General features: G+C 36.4%; 1 protein-coding gene and 1 pseudogene across 1 annotated transcript; both read left to right on the plus strand.

The window, feature by feature from the left end:
• Nucleotides 1-5,179: 5,179 nt before the first annotated feature.
• OR8J3F (olfactory receptor family 8 subfamily J member 3F) lies at nt 5,180-6,127 on the plus strand. Its single transcript, XM_002693664.1, has one exon. It carries the CDS (start codon nt 5,180-5,182, stop codon nt 6,125-6,127), a length of 948 nt encoding a protein of 315 aa, XP_002693710.1.
• OR8J14P (olfactory receptor family 8 subfamily J member 14, pseudogene) lies at nt 17,111-18,047 on the plus strand (annotated as a pseudogene).

The following is a 19,003-nucleotide window of genomic DNA, read 5'->3' on the forward strand; positions in this document are numbered from 1 at the left end:
CTAGGAAAAAAAAAAATCTGAAAAAGTAGTTTTATCTAGCAAACTTTTAGTATTCAAAAAATCAATAAAAAGAAGAAAACAATTAAAATGGGCCAATTTTAGAACTGTAAGAGGTGGGTATATGAATAACCAAGTATATAGAAAAGTGTCCACTTTCACTAGCCACCAAGTAAATGAAAATTCAACTCACAATGAGATTATTTTATACCAATTCCATTTATAAGTTATTTTTAAAATGTCTACATCAAATATTGCCAAGGCGATGGGGCAAATAGAATTCCCATACATGGCTTTGGTAATGTAAAATATTACCATAAGTTCAGAAAGTTAGCAGGTTCTTATAAAGTTAAGAATGCAGATGTTTAATGTTACAGTAATGGCATCTGGTCCCATCACTTCATGGGAAATAGATGGGGAAACAGTGGAAACAGTGTCAGACGTTATTTTTTGGGGCTCCAAAATCACTGCATATGGTGACTGCAGCCATGAAATTAAAAGACACTTACTCCTTGGAAGGAAAGTTATGACCAACCTAGATAGCATATTCAAAAGCAGAGATATTACTTTGCCAGCAAAGGTCCGTCTAGTCAAGGCTATGGTTTTTCTCATGTATGGATGTGTGAGTTGGACTGTGAAGAAAGCTGAGTGCTGAAGAATTGATGCTTTTGAATTGTGGTGTTGGAGAAGACTCTTGAGAGTCCCTTGGACTGCAAGGAGATCCAACCAGTCCATTCTGAAGGAGATCAGCCCTGGGATTTCTTTGGAAGGAATGATGCTAAAGCTGAAACTCCAGTACTTTGGCCACCTCATGCAAAGAGTTGACTCATTGGAAAAGACTCTGATGCTGGGAGGGATTGGGGGCAGGAGGAGAAGGGGACAACAGAGGATGAGATGGCTAGATGGCATCACAGACTCGATGGACGTGAGTCTGAGTGAACTCCGGGAGTTGGTGATGGACAGGGAGGCCTGGTGTGCTGCGATTCATGGGGTCACAAAGAGCTGGACACGACTGAGCGACTGAACTGAACTGAACTGAATTACCTCTTAGATCTATAACTAGTAAAAATAATACATATATACACACATATGCTTTTATAAGGGTGTTTATACAAGAAATTTCATAATAAACCGAAACTCAAATATCTATTGGTAAGAGAACAAGTAAGATGGGATATATGTATGTAGAGGACTGTATGTATCCATATAAACTCAGCACAGCTGAATTTCAAAACAATTAAGCTGAATGCAAGATACAGACTAAGAATATTTATTGTGTGGTTTCACTTATGTGAAATTCAGAAACAGGGAAAATGAGATTAGGGATAGAAACCAGAGCAGCATTTGGAAGTTAAGGTCTGAGGGAAATTGCCTTTATGATGGGAGTAGCCAAGAAGCGGGTGTTATAAAGTATCAGGGAAATGTCTGTGGTGTTGAAATGTTATCTTGATTCAGGTATTAGGAACAAATGGCACATTTTCCAAAACTTACCCATTTGTATAATTTAATGCCATCTTTTACTGTATGCAAATTTTCCTTAATTCTAAAGCAAAAGGAATTCATAGAAGAAGAGAACATAGGTTAAATGTTATGAGAGGGAATGTATTTCCTTATATTAGATTTTATCTTCTATGAGACTATGTGAACATCATGCAAAAGTGGTAGATCTCAGCTCAGGAAACACTATGATTTAGACAACTATTATTGCAACACATTGCATTACAATAATTGTTATGTGTTCGTCATATGAAAAGAAAATGCATGTATATCACTCATTTAAAGACAAGGCTTTAATTTCAAATCTTCTAGTCATCAATTACACATCTTTGGTCAAATCACATAGTTTATCTGAGATTAGTGTCCTCTGAATCTGGGAATAGTAATATACACCTCATTTAGGTTAAATGGTATATTTTTAATGCAGCGCCTATGACATTTTTACTGGAATAATAAACTTAAATAAATGATATGCAATGGTGGTGATTAATTTGCAATTCTATCATGACTATTGAAACTGTTCCAATTTTGCTGCAATAAAGCACGTTAGTCTTTTTCATTGTTGTTCTGATCATTGACTCTGTGTCAGCAATTGAGAACTTTTGTCGCGTGGGTCTCCGTGGAACTGTAAAGATCATTATGCTGATTTCTTCCTTTCTTTAAATTATTCCTTACAATTGTTCACTAGAGACTAGGCCAGATATCCCTGAGGATAGGTAGGCATGCAAGCAATTGTTTTTAAATCTCTCTTTAGATTTAAGAGAAATCATTTGTATAACTCACATGCTAGTAATACTTTCTCAGGAAACATCACAAAGAGATACAAAAAGTGTAAATTCTCCCTATTCAAAGAAAAGTCAGAGAAATTTGAGAGGAGAAAATCCAATTCTTCATTAACGTGAGTAGACAGAAATTGTTGATTTTGATTATCACCTTGACATTGGTAATTTCCCTTGTTTCTTAGATTCTGACTATGAACACTTTTATAGACACTGACAGATATTCTTTAACCACAAAAACTCCATTATTATTATTTTTTGTTGTTGTTAAATTGTTTCCCTGGAATACTGTGGTAGTGTCAGGGCATTACCTATGAATTGACTAGAAGTCATGTATCTATTTTATTTATGAAAGCTGAAAGTCAGATGTGGATATTTTAAGTGCAGAGGAAGTAAGATATATCTGAAAAAATCATGAGAAATCTAATCTACTAAAATCCAGTAAGATTAGAATTTCCAGATAAAATATAAGATATTCAGTTGCATTTAAATTTCAGATCAATTACAAATACTTTTTAGTACCTGTCTCATATAATATTTGAATTTTCTATAAATATATCCAATGCAATATTTGAAAAATACTTTAAGATATGTGTTACCCATGAAACATTTTATAAACTGAAAATAATCTTAATACAAGGATATGTATATTCTTCTATATGAGAATCAGTTCCCACACATGAACTTGGAGAACTTTTAGTTGATTGTTTCCCCTAATGGTTGCTTACTTTTTTTTTTTTCTTTCAGGAATGACTTTACTAACTGATTGAGTAAACTAGTAAATGAATAGAATACTTTTTTAAAAGTTAAGGAGAAAGCCATGAACCTTAAGTAGTTCCTAATTCTTATCACCAGGTCTGAAGATTGAAATATCAGTTATATCTTTGCACATTTTTTATATCCTGTGTGCTCTAATGATTAGCCCTAAATAGAAGCATATAAATGTTGCATCAGAATGGTCAAAAGTGACCAAAGATATCCTTTGCAAAATAAGAATGGGCAGAGTATCACTATTTCCTTAAGATTCTTATAGCAATTCTTTTTGATAAGTACCCAGAAGTTGTAAGTTGGACCATATGAGGAATTGCTAGTCAACAGATATCAAATTTTAGTAATAGAAGATGAATAATTTCTAGAGAGGAGCAGCATTGTGCCTATAATTAAGAATGCTAGTCTATTCAAACTTAAATCTTTTAATGGAACAGATCTCATGTTATATATTCTTAAGGAGAAAATTAAATTAAAAATGAATGGATAAGGTAAAATAATCTGGAAATTTAGAAGAAAATAATAAAAGACACTGAAAATGAAGATATCCTCAATAAACGCTAGACTAATCCTTAGCAGAACTGAAGACTTCAAACTGGTAATATTCGTAGCAGATGTCTGAATTCCTTTGCCTAATTTGGTGTGTCTCACATTCTACAAGAAAAACCATGATAGCAGGCCAGGCAATACTTGGTTCTTCTCTGTGAAAGAGGAAAGGGCCTGAAAGCTGAGTGGGACACAAGAGAGAAACAGCAGACAGTGTCATCTAGGAAAAAGCAGTAGAACTGGCTCCACAAAGCCCACAGTCACCTTCCATCCTTAAACTCATTTTTGCATCAGACCAGTTTCTTGATTTCAGAGAAGGCAATGGCACCCGACTCCAGTACTCTTGCCTGGAAAATCCCATGGACGGCAGAGCCTGGTAGGCTGGAGTCCATGGGGTCACAAAGAGTCAGACACAACTGAGCGACTTCACTTTCAAATTTCACTTTCATACATTGGAGAAGGAAATGGCAACCCACTCCAGTGTTCTTGCCTGGAGAATCCAAGGGACAGGGGAGCCTGGTGGGTCGCACAGAGTTGGACACGAGTGAAGCGACTTAGCAGCAGCAGCAGCAGTTTCTTGATTTAACAAGACAGAAACTCTGTAGTATCTTAATAAGGAAATAAAACCTAGGAAGAAATGTTTATTTTCTAGGATGCTCTTAGTTCAACTGGCATTTTTGAATATCGGCAAGGACACAGAGGGAAAGAGAAAAAAATGTAGGGCTGAGTGTATGCTGAGTGAGGTGATGTGAGTAGAAAGGCGACACAGACCCTGAATGTCAAATGCATTGAATATGAGGCTAAAGCTTATTCTTCAATTATTCTAAAAGTAATCTCAGATTACAAATTTGACTACTCAAAAAGTATTAAAGACTGTTATTTGTCTATCAGCCAAACTGAGAGAATCGTGACATGGAGATCAAAAGGATACAGTCATCAATGACACCATTAATTAAAGCTTGACCTAAGGAAGTTGGAGTGCATAGAATGGCAAAATATTATTGACACTGGCAAATAATAAAATGTGGAAGTTTGAAAGAGAAATTTAGAGGGTGGGTACAATATTTGTGATTTAAAGTGGTTCCTTTAAAATTTTTATTTTTGCCATTTAAAAAGTGTACATAGCCAGCAACACACTAAATTTCAGCAGAAATAGAGGAGCTGGTATAATTTGGAGGCATGATTCCAGGAAATCTCACCCTAGGCATTGCCTGTGCCATCTAATGGCAATCCTGCTGCTGCTGCTAAGTCCCTTCAGTCGTGTCCAACTCTGTGCGATCCCATAGACAACAGCCCACCAGGCCCTGCCGTCCCTAGGATTCTCCAGGCAAGAAAACTGGAGTGGGTTGCCATTTCCTCCTCCAATTCATGAAAGTGAAAAGTGAAAGTGAAGTCTCTCAGTCGTGTCTGACTCTGAGCGACCCCATGGACTGCAGCCTACCAGGCTCCTCCATCCATGGGATTTTCCAGGCAAGAGTAATGGAGTGGGTTGCCATTGCCTTCTCTGAATGGCAATCCTAGGAAATACAATTTTTAAAAACTGTAACCATTTCTCCTTTCTTGCTCAAACAGATGACTCTCCAAACTCTACCATGGCTCATGAAAATTTCACCCGAGTCATTGAATTTATTCTCACAGGAGTCTCAGAACGCCCAGACCTCCAGATCCCACTCTTCTTTGTCTTCCTGGTCATCTATGGACTGACCGTGACAGGGAACCTAAGCATCATCACCCTCACCAGTGTGGACTCTCGGCTTCAGACCCCCATGTATTTCTTCCTCAGGCACTTGGCTATCATCAATCTTGGCAATTCAACTGTCATTGCCCCTAAAATGCTGATCAATTTCTTAGTAAAGAAACACACCACCTCCTTCTATGAATGTGCCACCCAACTAGGCATGTTCTTGGTTTTCATTGTAGCTGAAATTTTCATTTTAGCTGTGATGGCCTATGACCGCTATGTGGCCATTTGTAACCCCCTGCTCTACCTGGCGGTTGTATCTCGGCGGGTTTGCTTTCTGCTAGTTTCTCTCACATACCTCTACAGCTTTTCCACAGCTATTGTGGCTTCGTCTTCTGTATTCTCTATGTCTTATTGCTCTTCCAATGTAATCAATCATTTTTACTGTGATATCGTCCCTCTGATAGCATTGTCTTGCTCTGATACTTCCTTTCCAGAAACAGTAGTATTTGTATCTGCATCTACAAATTTGGTGTTTTCCATAATTACCGTTGTAGCATCTTATTTCAACATTGTTCTGTCCATTCTAAGGATACGTTCATCAGAAGGAAGAAAAAGAGCCTTCTCCACATGCACTTCCCATATGACAGCTGTGTCAGTCTTCTATGGAACTCTGCTTTTCATGTATTTGCAGCCTCAAACTAACCATTCTATGGGTGCTGATAAAATGGCTTCAGTGTTTTATACACTGGTGATCCCCATGCTGAATCCTATGATCTACAGCCTGAGGAACAAGGACGTGAAGGCTGCCTTAAAGAGATTTCTGACAAATTCATGCTGTTCTTTTAAGCTGATATAATTTTTAACTCTAAGGTAAATGAGGAGATGGTTAAGAAAGGTGCATTGTGTGGAGGAGATTCTGAACAGCATTAGAAGCTAACGGAATAAGTGTTTTTCCCATTTTATTTATTTTGAGGCAAGGCTCTAGTCTGCATCATACAAATAGAAATCTTAAAAATAACCTAGTTTTTTTTTTTTTTTTCTGATCTAAAGAACAAAAAGTCAGAATTTAGACAATAGTCTCAGAAATTTGGCAATGAATTTCAGAAAGGAAACAGTGTATGAAAATGAGATCCTCATTCTTTGTAAAAGCTGTCCAGTTCACTTATCCTGAGCCAAGTTCATTTATCCTACTGACCCAGGTAGGTTACTGGAAGATCTAAGTTGTCCCAGACCAAAACAAACAAACAACAACATCAATGAACTAATATTTATGATATCACCCATAAGGCAGAGTTTGTAGTTTTCCAAAACCTTGTTAATTTCCTGCTCTAATTAAAAAAGAACAAATAAATCAACCCTCTTAAGACAATATTCATGTATTCACAGCACAATATAACCATGTTCAAGATAGATTCTAAGTTCCTAACAAACCAATATAGTCAATAGAAGAAAATTAGAGTAATCCTTGAAGTGACAGCAGAGAGTGGCTCTCAGTTCTCCTGCTCTTGCTCAGCCTTCAGATCTTCAGAGCATTCGTCTGTACCTTCGTTTGAGACTTTGTAAACATCATGGCCTCTTCTACCCACTTCATCTCCTGCATTCCAATCTGTTTTGTACTTGTGGAATTCTTCTTGTGGGAGATAACTTTTTGGTCTCCTAATGATAGCAAAAATCTCTTTGGTAATACAATAAGATATTGGGACATAGAACAAAACAGAAATATCAAAATATAAAATATCAGGGAGAAAATATGCAAAAATTGTTTTATCTAGCACATGGAACAAAGAAGGCAATGACACCCCACTCCAGTACTCTTGCCTGGAAAATCCCAGGGATGGAGGAGCCTGGTAGGCTGCAGTCCATGGGGTCGCTAGGAGTCAGACATGACTGAGCGACTTCACTTTCCCTTTTCACTTTCATGCATTGGAGAAGGAAATGGCAACCCACTCCAATGTTCTTGCCTGGAGAATCCCAGGGACGGGGGAGCCTGCTGGGCTGCCGTCTCTGGGGTCGCACAGAGTCAGACACAACTGAAGTGACTTAGCATAGCATAGCATAGCACACGTAAAATTCAAAAAATCAAGTAAAATTTAAATTTCAATGGGCAAAGTTTAGACAACGTAAGATGTAGATTTGAACACAGACTGGTTCCAAATAGGGAAAGGAGTACATCAAAGCTGAATACTGTCACCCTGCTTATTTAACTTATGTGCAGAGTACATCATGAGAACCGCTGGGCTGGAAGAAGCACAAGCTGGAATCAAGATTGCCGGGAGAAATATCAATAACCTCAGATATGCAGATGACAACACCCTTATGGCAGAAAGTGAAGAGGAACTAAAGAGCCTCTTGATGAAAGTGAAAGAGGAGAGTGAAAGGGTCAACTTAAAGCTCAACAGTCAGAAAACTAAGATCATGGCATCCGGTGCCATCACTTCATGGCAAATAGATGGGAAAGAATGGAAACAGAGACAGACTTATTTTGGGGGGCCTCCAAAATCACTGCAGATGGTGACTGAAGCTATGAAATTAAAATACGCTTGCTCCTTGGATTGAACCCAGGTCTCCCACATTGCAGGCAGATTCTTTACTGTCTGAGCCACCAGGGAATATAGTTATTTTATCCCAGTGTCCATTTATATATATATATGTGTGTATGTATTAATTTTTACATCAAATATTGGTAAGAATATGGTGAAAATGAAATTCTCATGCACAGCTTTTGCTAATGTAAAATGCTACAATAAGTTTGGTAATCTTGCAGTTTCTTGTAAAGTTAAATATACAGTGACCTATATCCTAGTTATTCTAAGATCCCTAACTAGGAGAAAGTAATGGATATATACTCACACATACACTTATATAAGACTCTTTATGCTAGACGTTTTAATAGCACAGCACAAACACAATATCCATCAATGTTTGAAGAGTTGTGGCACTCACATGCAGTGGGATGTCATATAGTTATAAAATCACACATGGATAAATTTCAAAATCACTATGCTGAGTGAAAGATACCAGAGTGAGAATATTGTGTGATTCCATGTGCATGAAATTCAAAAACAGGATAATAAGTTTAGGGATAGAAAACAGAGTAGTATTTGCTAGAGTTGTGAGAATGTTTGTGGAGTTAAATGAGGGAAATTTCCATTATTCCTGGAAGGGTGGAGGGGTTATAAAGCACTGGAGAAGTTTCTGTGGTGCTGAAAACATTCTATATTTTGATTTAGGTATTAGGAACAAATGACACATTTTCCAAAACTTGCCCATCCATGCAGTTTAGATCCATCTTTAGCTGTTTATGATTTTTGCTCAATTCTAATACATAAGGCTGAGGGTATAGGTAAAATGTTATGAGAGAGCATGTACTGTCTTATGTTAAATTTTACCTTCCATGATGTTGTACTGGGCATTATCCAAGTGTATTGGTGTCTCAGCTCAGGAAGCACTATAGTTTAAACACACACTGCATTTCAATAATTGTTATGGGTTTGTCATATTAAAGGTCAGAGTATGTATACCACTCACTTAAAGATGAGGCTTTAATTTCATCATGGCTTTGGTCATATTACATAATTTATCTGAGCTTGGTTTTCCTCTGTTTATTGTTATATTCCATATTTATATCATATAAGTTAAATGATATATTTTCACCCCAGTGCCAACTACATATTTTTTTTTACTGGAATTATAAATTTAAAAAATTCTATGCAATGATGATTCGTTTACAATTATATCATGACTTTTGGAACTGTTTCTGTTTTGCTGAGTTAAAGCCCATACAGTAGCATTTTCATTGTTACTATAATCATTGAGTCTGTGTAAATGAATGAGCACATAAAACAGGCTGTAGGTCTCAATGGAACTGTGCAGATCATTTATGCTGTTTTCTTCCTTTCCTAAAATTGCCCCTTACACTTTTTCACTAGGAAATACGCAGAATATCTTGGATAATTAGCAGAAACTACAGGCAATTTTTTAATCTCTCAGATAATTTAAACAAAAATGTCTGAATAAATACCATACTACTTCCTCAAGGAACATCAGAAGGAGAGAAGAAAAGTGTAAATTCTCTTTACTCAGAGAAAAGTAAGAGAAACTTGAGAGCAGAAAACTGCAATTACTCTTTAAATGTGAGTAGATAAACATTGCTGTTGATTTTGATGATCACCTAATGTTGGTAATTCACCTTGATTCTTAGATTCTGACTAAAGACACTTTTATGGTCACTGAAAGATCATTCTTTATCTCACAGGAATTTCATTATTTCCTTTTTTAACTGGTTTTCCTGGAATAGTATTTAAGGCGTTAAAATCCCATGAATTGACAACATGTTCTATTTCTGTTTGACTTGTGAAAGTTGAAAGCTGCATTTGGAAATTACAGGTGCAGAAAGAGTGCACAGATCATCACCAATCTAACTATTAGAATCCAGTAAGATTAGAATTCGCAGATAAAATACAGAATATTCAGCTGCATTTAAATTTCAGATCAATAACAAATAGTTTTTAGTATTTGCCTCATGCAACATTTGGCTTTTTTGTTAATGTAACCAATTCAATATTTTAAAAGGAATATTTTAAAATATTGTGTCACCCATTAAATATTTTATAAATTGAAAATAATTTAATTTAAAGATATGCATATTCTTATATATAAGATCAACTCCCATGCATAAACTTGGAGATTTTTTATTCATTTGTTTTCTCAGTTCAGTTCAGTTCAGTCGCTCAGTCGTGTCTGACTCTTGTTTTCTCTACCAGTTGATAACTTGCTAACTACGTAGTCCATGTTTTTTCTTTTTCTTCCTTTCTTTCTTTTTTTTTTTTTTTTTTTAAAGAAAAGACTTTACAAATTGAGCAAGTAGACTGGTAAATATAGGAAGATTTTTTAAGAGTTTTGGAGAAAGACTTTAAGCCCAAATAATTCCTAACTGCCATCAGCAATTCTGAAGATTCAAAATGCAGTCATCTCTTTGCATACATTTTGTATCTTGTCTGCTTTAATGCACACAGGCATGCTCAGTTGTGTCTGACTCTTTGGGACCCCATGAACTGTAGCCCCCACTATGGAATTTTCCAGGCCAGAATACTGGAGTGAGTTGTTATTTCCTCATCCGGGGTATCTATCTGACCCTACAGGAATAGAAACTGCATCTATAACAAGACATATCCTTTCCTAAAAAAAAACAAAACAAACAAACAAACAAAACAAAAACAAAAACAAAACAAAACAAAAAAACCACCAACTTGGTAGGGTATCAGTTCAATCTAGTCGCTCAGTCGTGTCTGACTCTTTGCGACCCCATGAACTGCAGCACGCCAGGCCTCCCGGTCCATCACCAACTCCCGGAGTCCACTCAAACCCATGTCCATTGAGTCAGTGATGCCATCCAACCATCCCGTCCTCTGTTTTCCCCTTCTCCTCCTGCCTCCAATCCCTCCCAGCATCAGGGTCTTTTCAAATGAGTCAGCTCTTCACAGCAGGTGACCAAAGTATTGGAGTTTCAGCTTCAACATCAGTCCTTCCAATGAACAAGTAGGACTGATTTCCTTTAGGATGGGTGGATTGGATCTCCTTGCACTCCAAGGGACTCTCAAGAGTTCTCTCCAACACCACAGTTCAAAAGCATCAATTCTTTGGCGCTCAACTTTCTTTATACTCTAACTCTCACATCCATACATGACTACTGGAAATACCATAGCCTTGACTAGATGGACCTTTGTTGGCAAAGTAATGTCTCTGCTTTTGAATATGCTATCTAGGTTGGTCATAACTTTCCTTCCAAGGAGTAAGTGTCTTTTAATTTTATGTCTGCAATTACCATCTGCAGTGATTTTGGAGCCCCCCAAAATAAAGTCAGCCACTATTTCCACTGTTCCTCATCCATTTGCCATGAAGTGATTGGACCAGATGACATGATCTTAGTTTTTTGAATGTTAAGCTAAAAGCCAACTTTTTCACTCTCCACTTTCGCTTTCATCAAGAGGCTTTTCAGTTCCTCTTCACTTTCTGCCATAAGGGTGGTGTCATCTGCATATCTGAGGTTCTTGATATTTCTCCCGGCAATCTTGATTCCAGCTTGTGCTTCTTCCAGCTCAGCGTTTCTCATGATGTACTCTGCATATGAGTTAAATAAGCAGGGTGACAATATACAGCCTTGATGTACTCCTTTTCCTATTTGGAACCAGTCTGTTTTTCCATGTCCATTTCTAACTGTTGCTTCCTGACTTGCATACAGGTTTCTCAAGAGGCAGGTCAAGTGGTCTCGTATTCCCATCTCTTTCAGAATTTTCCACAGTTTATTGTGATCCACACAGTCAAAGGCTTTGGCTAAGTCAATAAAACAGAAATAGATGTTTTTTTTTTTCTGGAACTCTCTTGCTTTTTCCATGATCCAGCGGATGTTGGCAATTTGATCTCTGGTTCCTCTGCCTTTTCTAAAACCAGCTTGAACAACTGGAAGCTCACAGTTCACGTATTGCTGAAGCCTGGCTTGGAGAATTTTAAGCATCACTTTACTAGCATGTGAAATAAGTGCAACTGTGCAGTAGTTTGAGCATTCTTTGGCATTGCCCATCTTTAGGACTGGAATGAAAACTGACCTTTTCCAGTCCTGTGGTCACTGCTGAGTTTTCCAAATTTGCTAGCATATTGAGTGCAGGACTTTCATAGCATCATCTTTTAGGTTTTGAAATAGCTCAACTGGAATTCCATCACCTCCACTAGCTTTGTTCGTAGTGATGCTTCCTAAGGCCCACTTGACTTCACATTCCAGGATGTCTGGCTCTAGGTGAACAATCACACCATCATGATTATCTGGGTCGTGAAGATCTTTTTTGTACAGTTCTTCTGTGTATTCTTACCATCTCTTCTTAATATCTTCAACTTCTGTTAAGTCCCTGCAATTTCTGTCCTTTATTGAGCCCATATTTGCATGAAATGCTCCCTTGGAATCTCTAGTGTTCTTGAAGAGATCTCTAGTCTTTCCCATTCTGTTGTTTTCCACTATTTCTTTGCATTGATCACTGAGGAAGGCTTTCTTATCTCTCCTTGCTATTCTTTAGAACTCTGCATTCAAATCAGTATATCTCTCCTTTTCTCCTTTGGTTTTCGTTTCCCTTCTTTTCACAGCTATTTGTAAGGTCTCTTCAGATAGCCATTTTGCTTTATTGCATTTCTTTTTCTTGGGGATGGTCTTGATTCCCGTCTCCTGTACAATGTCATGAACCTCCATCCATAGTTCATCAGGCACTCTATCTATCAGATCTAGGCCCTTAAATCTATTTCTCACTTCCACTGTATAGTCATAAGGGATTCAATGTAGGTCATATCTGAATGGTCTAGTAGTTTTCTCCACTTTCTTCAATTTCAGTCTGAATTTGACATTAAGGATTTTTCATGATCTGAGCTACAGTCAGCTCCTGGTCTTGTTTTTTGGTGACTGTATAGAGCTTCTCCATCTTTGGCTGCAAAGAATATAATCAATCTGATTTTGGTGTTGGCTATCTGGGGATGTACATGTGTAGAGTCTTCTTTTGTGTTATTGGAAGATGGTGTTTGCTATGACCAGTGCATTTTCTTGGCAAAACTCTATTAGCCTTTGCCCTGCTTCATTTCATATTCCAAGGCCAAATTTGCCTGTTATACCAGATGTTTCTTGACTTCCTACTTTTGCATCCCAGTCCCCTTTAATGAAAAGGACATCTTTTTTGGGTGTTAGTTCTAGAAGGTCTTGTAGGTCTTCATAGAACTGTTCAACTTCAGCTTCTTCAGCATTACTGTTCAGGGCATAGACTTGGATCACTGTGATATTCAATGGTTTGCCTTGGAGATGAACAGAGATAATTCTGTCATTTTTGAGATTGTATCCAAGTACTGCATTTCAGACTCTTTGGTTGACTACGATGGCTACTCCATTTCTTTAAGGGATTCCTACCCACAGTGGTAGTTATACTGGTCATCTCAGTTAAATTCACCCATTCCAGTCCATCTTAGTTTGCTGATTCCTAGAATGTCAATGTTCACTCTTGCTATCTTCTGTTTGACCACTTCCAATTTGCCCTGATTCATGGACCTACCATTCCAGGTTCCTATGCAGTATTGCTCTTTACAGCATCAAACCTTGCTTCTATCACCATCCACAACTGGGTGGTGTTTTGCTTTGGCTCAATCCCTTCATTCTTTCTGGAGTTATTTCTCCACGGATCTTCAGTAGCATAGTGGGGCACCTACTGACCTGGGGAGTTCATCTTTCAGTGTCCTATCTTTTTGCCTTTTTATACTGTTCATGGGGTTTGCAAGGCAAGAATAGTGAAGTAGTTTGCCGTTCCCTTCTCCAGTGGACCACATTCTGTCAGACCTCTCCACCATGACCCTTCCATCTTGGGTGGAAATTATTTTCAGTAAATGCCCAGAAGTTGTATGTTGGACCATACAGGGAGTTGCTAATCAACAGGTATATAAAGTTTCAGTTAAGGAAGGTGAATAAAATCTATGGATCTACTCTATAGCATTTAACCATAATTTACCATACTGTACTATTCACTCATAAATTATTTAATGGGGCAGATAAAATATTATGTATTTTATCGCATTAAATCAAAATTTAAAAAGTAGACAAGGTCCATGGAATTTCCCAAGCAAAAATACTAGAGTGGGTTGCCATTTACTACTCCAGCGAATCTCCCTAATCCAGAGATCAAACTCAAGTCTCCCACATTGGTAGGCAGATTCTTTACCACTGTGTCACCTGGGAAGCCCAAATCAACTATAATTCAATAAAAAATTTTTTGTTGTTGAGAAAAAAAGAAAAAGAGGCATGAGAGACACAGAATCAACATCCTGTAGTGCAGTGTTATAGGACAAAAGAAAAACTAGATTCTCAAAAGAGAGGATAGTCTTCAGTGGAAAAGGATGCAGGTATATCGAGAAACCTATTGGGAAGTTATGCTACAATTAAAAAAAAAAAGTTGAAGCAGATGAAAAAATCTTGAAATCAATGAAAAAATATCGTATGATCATTAGGGCTCATTTCCTAAATATCTGCAAGTCTAACTTACCAAATATGCTCCAGAGTTACTTAGTAGCTTGCCTAAATTAATATTTAAATTTCTCACAAACACTTAAAGTTTAATAAGTTCATAATATCACTTTCATCACTCCATCTTAAATCATAACCCCAAAATTTGAAAAACCATATTGATCCAGTCACAAAAGAAAAAAATCACAAAAGTATTTTTTGTTCCTAATCTCAGTGTCATTCCCTCATCTCTTTCTCATAGAGCCCACACCATGAATTATGTTGCTGATGCCTTTCTTGTTTCTGCTCTCAACTGTTAATGTACCATCTTCTATTTCCATTTCTCTACTTTGGCTCATTATCTTCCACCAGGAATCCTATAGCAACTGTTTACTCACTTTTAAATTTTTACTCATGATTTCTACCTCCTTTCAATTATGTAATTATTATCTTCATAACAGCAAGAATTATCTTTTTAAAGTTTAAAACTGACCGTGTTCCTTATCTACCTTCAAACTTAACAATGCTTTAGAATTCACTTAAAATAAAATCCAACTATTTACTGTGACCTATATTATATGATTCTACTGTCTCCATTTCCTCATTATTATTTAGTCACACTGGCTCCATTAAGTTTTGCTATAAAAACAGACAGGAAAAGGAATAGTTATTTTCTACCCTAAAACAGCATCTTCAAGAAATCGGAATCCTGGAATGTTCTTCTGGTGATTCACTCAAAAGTTGGTTCTGCCTCACCGTTCAGTTTTAGTTCAAATGTATGTCTCAAAAAGGTCTTCTTTTAACATCTTGTGTGAAATAATTCTCCCAGGTTATCCTAATGTGTATTTTGTTACTTGTCCTTATTAAAATTAATATACTCTACAATTATCTTGTGCTTATATTTTGTTACCAGCCCTTTCTCTCTTCCCTATTACTGGAATAGTATGTCCATGAGGTAAGGGACAAGTCATTCAACTGAAGCTTGGCTATTTCCTGACAAAAGTAGAAAATCAACAAATACCTGGTAATTAAATAAGAAAATGATTCAAGGGACCAAAGACAATGTTTGGTGTCAGTATAAAATATTCAACAATATTAGAAGTAATTTTGGTCTTATATCGCTGATTCTTTTTCATTGTCACAACTCTTTTTTTTCTTTCTTACTGTAGAATTTTTATTTTAATTTTGTTTAGAAGAGAAATGTCAACAGTTCTGGCCTTTGAAAAGTCACATATTTATGATATATAGATTTAAAAAACACTTTATTGAATTATGATTGACATGTCAAAACTCTACATGTTTGCAACTTAATGAGATTGGAGATGTGTGTGCATCAGTGAGATCATCACTATCTACAAAAGTTTCAGATTCACCATCTACAAAAGTTTCTTCCTGCTCACTTTATTAATTATTGTTAATATATTGCATATATATATGTTAATTGTTGCTAAAAGGTAAATCTTACGTTAATTGGTCATGTAACTTTGACCCTCTACAACTTCTCTCCGAGTCCTCAGCTTAGAGACTCTGAACAGACTTCTTTATGTCAGGTGCCCCCAACTAGACATCAATTGTTATTGAGAAAAAGCTCAACTTAGTGAGGTCAAATATCACGTTTCAAATATCTCTAGCAAAATATTCAGTTGTATTATAATCTCATGTAGATCCTTTAGCAAATATATGTAATGAAATTACCATAGAAGTTCTATAAAAGGATGTTTAATATTATTGCATTGATGAAAAAATATCAAAAATCTGATAAAATATCAGTAAAGTTATGAACTAAAATTGAGGTTAGAAGTATTTCATAATTCAAAAAATAATGTTAAAAATTGTATAAATAAAAAAATAATGGTTAAAAATAAAAGCACATTGAAATAATATGAGGAATTGTATCAACTTGTGGGCAAGAAGGAAAAGAGCTATGAAAGGGAGGAAAACACTTTCAAAGAGAAAAATTTTTTTAAAGGTGAAAAGAGAATAGTTGATGTAAAAAATGTATCTAAGAACATGTCTCCATATATTTTTTTCTGGTAATAAAGTGAAAAATGAGCAAAGAGTTTAACATAAATAGATGGTCAAATCTGCAAGTTCAATACAGACCAAATAGAAGCTATAGAAATACAGTATAAATGAAAAGGGGTAGAGCATTGGCTAAATTATCTATTCTTAAGAAAAAGCAAGAAATCTCAGATTAGGAAATTAAGAGTAGATGCCAAATTATTTGTGTGCTTAGTCACTCAGTCATGTCCAACTCTGTGACCCCCATCAGGACTGTTGCCCACCAGGGTCTTCTGTCCATGGAATTTTCCAGGCAAGACTATTGGAACAGGTTGCCATTTCCTGTTCCCAGGGATCTTCCCAATCCAGGGATTGAACCTCTGTCTCTTGCGTATCCTGCATTGGCAGGCAGATTTTTTACCATTAAGCTACTGGGGAAATCTTGAATTATTAGGGAACTTGCAATTCCTCATGTCTTCCTCACACTCTGTGCAAGAGGCATCAGATTGGAATCTCCATTCTATTTTTTAAGCTACTAAAACAGTCATAATTTAATAAGATTATGAGAAAATAAAATTTCAAAATATACATTACACTGGATCATCTGTTTAATTTGCCGTACCCGTCTCATCTCTTCAGTAAATGATTGCAAAGTTGGTTTACTAGACCTAGAAGTTTGAGTTTAGTAACTGAGACCAATAGGAAATCTCATCAAAGGATTGCTTTTGACATCTAATAACAGTACTGGAAAATAATTCCATAAGGTTTGTGACTACTTCTTTTTTTCTTCAAACAGATGACTTTCCAAACCTTTACATGGCTAACGGAAATTTCACCTGAGTCACTGAGTTTATTCTCACAGGAGTCTCAGAACGTCCAGACCTCCAGATCCCACTCTTCTTTGTCTTTCTGGTCATCTATGGACTGACAGTGACAGGAAACCTAAGCATCATCACCCTCACCAGTGTGGACTCTTACCTTCAGACCCCCATGTATTTCTTCCTCTGGTACTTGGCCATCATCAATCTTTGCAATTCAACTGTCATTGCTCCTAAAATGCTGATCAATTTCTTAGTAAAGAAACACACCACCTCCTACTATGAACGTGCCACCCAACTGGGAGGGTTCTTGGTTTTCATTGTAGCTGAGGTGCTCCTGTTAGTTGTGATGGCCTATGACCGCTATGTGGCCATTTGTAACCCCCTGCTCTACATAGTGGTGGTGTCTCAGAGGATCTGTCTTCTGGTAGTTTCCCTCACATACTTCTATAGCTTTTGTACATCAATTGTAACTTCATCGTCTGTATTCTCTATGACTTATTGCTCTTCCAATGTAATCAATCACTTTTGCTGTGATACCATCCCTCTGTTAGCATTATCTTGCTCTGATACTTCAGTTCTAGAAGCAATAATATATATGTCTGCATCTACAAATTTGGTGTTTTCCATAATTACTGTCATAGCATCTTCTTTCAACATTTTTTTCTGTCCGTTCTAAAGATATGTTCATCAGAAGGAAGGAAAAGAGCCTTTTCCACATGTGCCTCACATATTACAGCAGTGTCAGTCTTCTATGGAACTCTACTGTTTGTGTATTTGCAGCCTCAAACTAACCGTTCTCTGGGTGCTGATAAAATGGCTTCAGTGTTCTATACACTGGTGATTCCCATGCTGAACCCCATGATCTACGCCTGAGGAATAAGGACATGAAAGCTGCATTGAAGAGATTTATTAGAAATCCATGCTGTTTTTAGAGTCATTCTAGTTTTAAAACTCTGTAGATAAATGAAGGTAGGCTGCCATTGGTTGGAGAAAGCTGAGATTAGATGTCTGGTTTATAGGTTCTCAAGTAACCCTGGAAATTAAATAGGATTATGTTTCCAGGAAATGGTGATTTTAAAAATAACCTGACTCTCCTGGAATTCTCAGATAAATATAGAAATGAAGAATATTCACTAACTTTGCTTAGTGTTCAGTAATCTAGATTGAAAGAAATGTTTCCAGGAGTCAGGAGAGATATGTTAAGAAATAAGTAAACTAGAACAGAGCAATATCTATAAATGAAACAAGCAAGCTGATCATTCTTATTATTTTGTTTCTTTTTATTTTTATCCTGGATGTGTATGGGTATAGTAGATAACTACATCTTGAAGAATTGTAATTAGAGATGGCTAAAATCTTTTTTACTCTTTTTAGCAAAATTATGCCAGTTATCTTTAAAGTAAAACTCCCTACTCTTTCTTAATATTGTTTGTTTGATAAAATATTTAGTAGGAGTGAATTTACATTCTGAATGTCAACCCAAATATGACTATTTTATTCTGTTAATATATTTTATATATTTTGAATTTGTTATAAATGTATATAATTTATACATCAACATAAAAACATAGTAAATTTTTTAATATGCTCTCATTTTATTCATGAGGTTAGTGGATACCATTAAGATTTTCCTTTCTCCTTACTGAGTATAGTCCTCTTTACTGCATTTAATACATGCACTTTATTGTGAGACAATGGACATTCAATGAACAATCTTTTTCAGAGTTCTTTATACCATTACAAAAACAATTTGTTTTCCAAAAATATTCTGTTGTGTTTTCTGATAGTTTTTGATCAGTAAGCTTACACTAAAATCTGTTCTCCAACTGTGAATGGATAGGGATGACCAGACAATATCACAGACTTATTAAATCAGATCACCAAATAA

The sequence above is a fragment of the Bos taurus genome, chromosome 15 (assembly GCF_002263795.3).
Source record: "Bos taurus isolate L1 Dominette 01449 registration number 42190680 breed Hereford chromosome 15, ARS-UCD2.0, whole genome shotgun sequence".
NCBI lineage: Eukaryota > Metazoa > Chordata > Mammalia > Artiodactyla > Bovidae > Bos > Bos taurus.

What these genes read in the sequence shown, in the direction of transcription:
- OR8J3F (XM_002693664.1), top strand. Translation starts at nt 5,180, where the DNA reads ATGGCTCATGAAAATTTCACCCGAGTCATTGAATTTATTCTCACAGGA.